This window comes from Oncorhynchus nerka, linkage group LG26 (genome assembly GCF_034236695.1).
Source record: "Oncorhynchus nerka isolate Pitt River linkage group LG26, Oner_Uvic_2.0, whole genome shotgun sequence".
NCBI classification, from domain to species: domain Eukaryota; kingdom Metazoa; phylum Chordata; class Actinopteri; order Salmoniformes; family Salmonidae; genus Oncorhynchus; species Oncorhynchus nerka.
In genome coordinates, this window is record NC_088421.1 from 39,708,749 (window position 1) to 39,713,410 (window position 4,662).

The 4,662-nt window shown below is 52.5% G+C and overlaps 1 protein-coding gene across 1 annotated transcript; it reads left to right on the top strand.

Annotated features, from left to right (window-relative positions):
• The first annotated feature begins 342 nt into the window (after positions 1-342).
• Positions 343-3,518, top strand: LOC135564878 (prisilkin-39-like). The gene is made up of 2 exons (XM_065010962.1): positions 343-903; positions 3,156-3,518. Exons 1-2 carry the CDS (start codon positions 343-345, stop codon positions 3,516-3,518), a joined length of 924 nt encoding a protein of 307 aa, XP_064867034.1.
• Positions 3,519-4,662: the final 1,144 nt, after the last annotated feature.

Consider the following 4,662-nt stretch of genomic DNA (forward strand, 5'->3'; position numbering starts at 1 on the left):
ACACACACACACACACACACACACACACACACACACACACACACACACACACACACACACACACTCCCCGTGTTAGAGGAATCAGGTCTGCAGTGAATAGGACAGTTGCATCCCAAATGGCACCCTATGCCCTACATAAGTGCATTACTGCTGACTAGATCCCTATGGGCCCTGCACAAAAAATAGTGCAGAATGTAGGGAATGTGGTGCCATTTGGGAAGTAGAACATCAAGGGACAAGCACCATGCCACTGGCATATTGAATAATTATCCAAATAACTGTTGACATGTTCCGCTAAACAAGACCAGAGCAGAGTCTACGAGGTTCACATGTGAGTGACAAATGAAGACGAGCAGATGGGGGTTCCTCTACCACGAGGGATTCTACTCTGGCTACTCTGTCCTCTACCCCGGGGGACTCTACTCTCACTACTCTGTCCTCTACCACGAGGGATTCTACTCTGGCTACTCTGTCCTCTACCCCGGGGGACTCTACTCTCACTACTCTGTCCTCTACCACAGGGGACTCTACTCTGGCTACTCTGTCCTCTACCACGAGGGACTCTACTCTCACTACTCTGTCCTCTACCCCGGGGGACTCTACTCTCACTACTCTGTCCTCTACCGCGGGGGACTCTACTCTCACTACTCTGTCCTCTACACCGGGGGACTCTACTCTCACTACTCTGTCCTCTACCGCGGGGGACTCTACTCTCACTACTCTGTCCTCTACCCTGGGGGACTCTACTCTCAATACTCTGTCCTCTACCGCGGGGGACTCTACTCTCACTACTCTGTCCTCTACCCCGGGGGACTCTACTCTCAATACTCTGTCCTCTACCGCGAGGGACTCTACTCTCACTACTCTGTCCTCTACCGCGGGGGACTCTACTCTCACTACTCTGTCCTCTACCCCAGGGACTCTACCACGGGGACTCTACTCTCACTACTCTGTCCTCTACCGCGGGGGACTCTACTCTCACTACTCTGTCCTCTACCACAGGGGACTCTACTCTCACTACTCTGTCCTCTACCCCGGGGGACTCTACTCTGACAACTCTGTCCTCTACCACAGGTGACTCTACTCTCACTACTCTGTCCTCTACCACAGGGGAGTCTATTCTCACTTATATGTCCTCTACCACAGGGGACTCTACTCTCACTACTCTGTCCTCTACCACAGGGGACTCTACTCTCACTACTCTGTCCTCTACCACGAAAGATTCTAATCTGGCAACTCTGTCCTCTACCCCGGGGGACTCTACTCTCACTACTCTGTCCTCTACCGCGGGGGACTCTACTCTCACTACTCTGTCCTCTACCCCGGGGGACTCTACTCTCACTACTCTGTCCTCTACCGCGGGGGACTCTACTCTCACTACTCTGTCCTCTACCGCAGGGGGGACTCACTACTCTGTCCCTCTACCCGGGGACTCTACTCACTACTCTGTCCTCTACCGCGGGGACTCTACTCTCACTACTCTGTCCTCTACCCAGGGGGACTCTCCTCTACCACAGGGGACTCTCACTACTCTGTCTACCACAGGGGACTCTCTCACTACTCTGTCCTCTACCCCGGGGACTCTACTCTCACTACTCTGTCCTCTACCACAGGTGACTCTACTCTCACTACTCTGTCCTCTACCACAGGGGAGTCTATTCTCACTTGTATGTCCTCTACCACAGGGGACTCTACTCTGGCTACTCTGTCCTCTACCACGAGGGACTCTACTCTCACTACTCTGTCCTCTACCACAGGGGACTCTACTCTCACTACTCTGTCCTCTACCACAAGAGATTCTAATCTGGCAACTCTGTCCTCTACCACGAGGGACTCTACTCTCAATACTCTGTCCTCTACCGCGGGGGACTCTACTCTCACTACTCTGTCCTCTACCCCGGGGGACTCTACTCTCAATACTCTGTCCTCTACCGCGGGGGACTCTACTCTCACTACTCTGTCCTCTACCGCGGGGGACTCTACTCTCACTACTCTGTCCTCTACCCCGGGGGACTCTACTCTCACTACTCTGTCCTCTACCGCGGGGGACTCTACTCTCACTACTCTGTCCTCTACCCCGGGGGACTCTACTCTCACTACTCTGTCCTCTACCGCGGGGGACTCTACTCTCACTACTCTGTCCTCTACCACAGGGGACTCTATTCTCACTTCTGTGTCCTCTACCACAGGGGATTCTACTCTCACTACTCTGTCCTCTACAACAGGGGACTCTATTCTCACTTCTCTGTCCTCTACCACAGGGGATTCTACTCTCACTACTCTGTCCTCTACCACAGGGGACTCTATTCTCACTTCTATGTCCTCTACCACAGGGGACTCTATTCTCACTTCTCTGTCCTCTACCACAAGGGACTCTATTCTCCCTACTCTGTCCTCTACCACAGGGGACTGACTATATTCTCACTTCTCTGTCCTCTACCGCGGGGGACTCTACTCTCTCTACTCTGTCCTCTACCCCGGGGGACTCTACTCTCACTACTCTGTCCTCTACCACAGGGGACTCTACTCTGGCTACTCTGTCCTCTACCACGAGGGACTCTACTCTCACTACTCTGTCCTCTACCACAGGGGACTCTACTCTCACTACTCTGTCCTCTACCTTGAGAGATTCTAATCTGGCAACTCTGTCCTCTACCACGAGGGACTCTACTCTCAATACTCTGTCCTCTACGCGGGGACTGTCCTCTACTCCACAGGGGACTCTACTCTCACGACTCTGTCCTCTACCCCGGGGACTCTGTCCTCTCACTACTATGACCGAGATTCTACTACTCTGTCCTCTACCACAGGGGACTCTATTCTCCTCTATGTCCTCCACCACAGGGACTCTATTCTCACTTCTCTGTCCTCTACCACAAGGGACTCTATTCTCCCTCTGTCCTCTACCACAGGGGACTGACTATATTCTCACTTCTCTGTCCTCTACCGCGGGGACTCTACTCTCTCACTCTCCCCGGGGACTCCTCTACCACTCTGTCCTCTACCACAGGGGACTCTACTCTGGCTACTCTGTCCTCTACCACGAGGGACTCTACTCTCACTACTCTGTCCTCTACCACAGGGGACTCTACTCTCACTACTCTGTCCTCTACCTTGAGAGATTCTAATCTGGCAACTCTGTCCTCTACCACGAGGGACTCTACTCTCAATACTCTGTCCTCTACCGCGGGGGACTCTACTCTCACTACTCTGTCCTCTACCGCGGGGGACTCTACTCTCACGACTCTGTCCTCTACCCCGGGGGACTCTACTCTCACTACTATGTCCTCTACCGCAGGGGACTCTACTCTCACTACTCTGTCCTCTACCGCGGGGGACTCTACTCTCACTACTCTGTCCTCTACCCCGGGGGACTCTACTCTCACTACTCTGTCCTCTACCGCGGGGGACTCTACTCTCACTACTCTGTCCTCTACCACAGGGGACTCTACTCTCACTACTCTGTCCTCTACCCCGGGGGACTCTACTCTGACAACTCTGTCCTCTACCACAGGTGACTCTACTCTCACTACTCTGTCCTCTACCACAGGGGAGTCTATTCTCACTTATATGTCCTCTACCACAGGGGACTCTACTCTCACTACTCTGTCCTCTACCACAGGGGACTCTACTCTCACTACTCTGTCCTCTACCACAAGGGACTCTACTCTCACTACTCTGTCCTCTACCACAGGGGACTCTATTCTCACTTCTATGTCCTCTACCACAGGGGACTCTACTCTCACTACTCTGTCCTCTACCACGAGAGATTCTAATCTGGCAACTCTGTCCTCTACCACGAGAGACTCTACTCTCAATACTCTGTCCTCTACCGCGGGGGACTCTACTCTCACTACTCTGTCCTCTACCCCGGGGGACTCTACTCTCACTTCTCTGTCCTCTACCACAGGGGACTATTCTCACTTCTCTGTCCTCTACCACATGGGACTCTATTCTCACTTCTCTGTCCTCTACCACAGGGGACTCTATTCTCACTACTCTGTCCTCTACCACATGGGACTCTATTCTCACTAATTTGTCCTCTACCACAGGGGACTCTATTCTCACTACTCTGTCCTCTACCACAGGGGACTCTACTCTCACTTCTCTGTCCTCTACCACAGGGGACTCTATTCTCACTTCTCTGTCCTCTACCCCGGGGGACTCTACTCTCACTACTCTGTCCTCTACCACAGGGGACTCTACTCTCACTTCTCTGTCCTCTACCACAGGGGACTCTACTCTCACTTCTCTGTCCTCTACCCCGGGGGACTCTACTCTCACTACTCTGTCCTCTACCACAGGGGACTCTACTCTCACTTCTCTGTCCTCTACCACAGGGGACTCTACTCTCACTTCTCTGTCCTCTACCACATGGGACTCTATTCTCCCTACTCTGTCCTCTACCACTGTAACTATGCTCCTTCTTTTAACTCGCTACTTTCAATAATATGTTTTTTTACCCCCAAAAAACTGTTGAAAAGTTGACACGCTGGCATGTCAGAGTGGAATGGATGTCACTAGTTTTATAATGCCCAGAATTGGCAACATGAGGGCCTTGGGATTTGCAGAAGGACTTTGTCATATTTTAGCTCAAATTTTTCTTTCAGCACCGAACAAGTGACCAACATGTAGAGTGGCGGGACACGGAGAAGGCTGTGG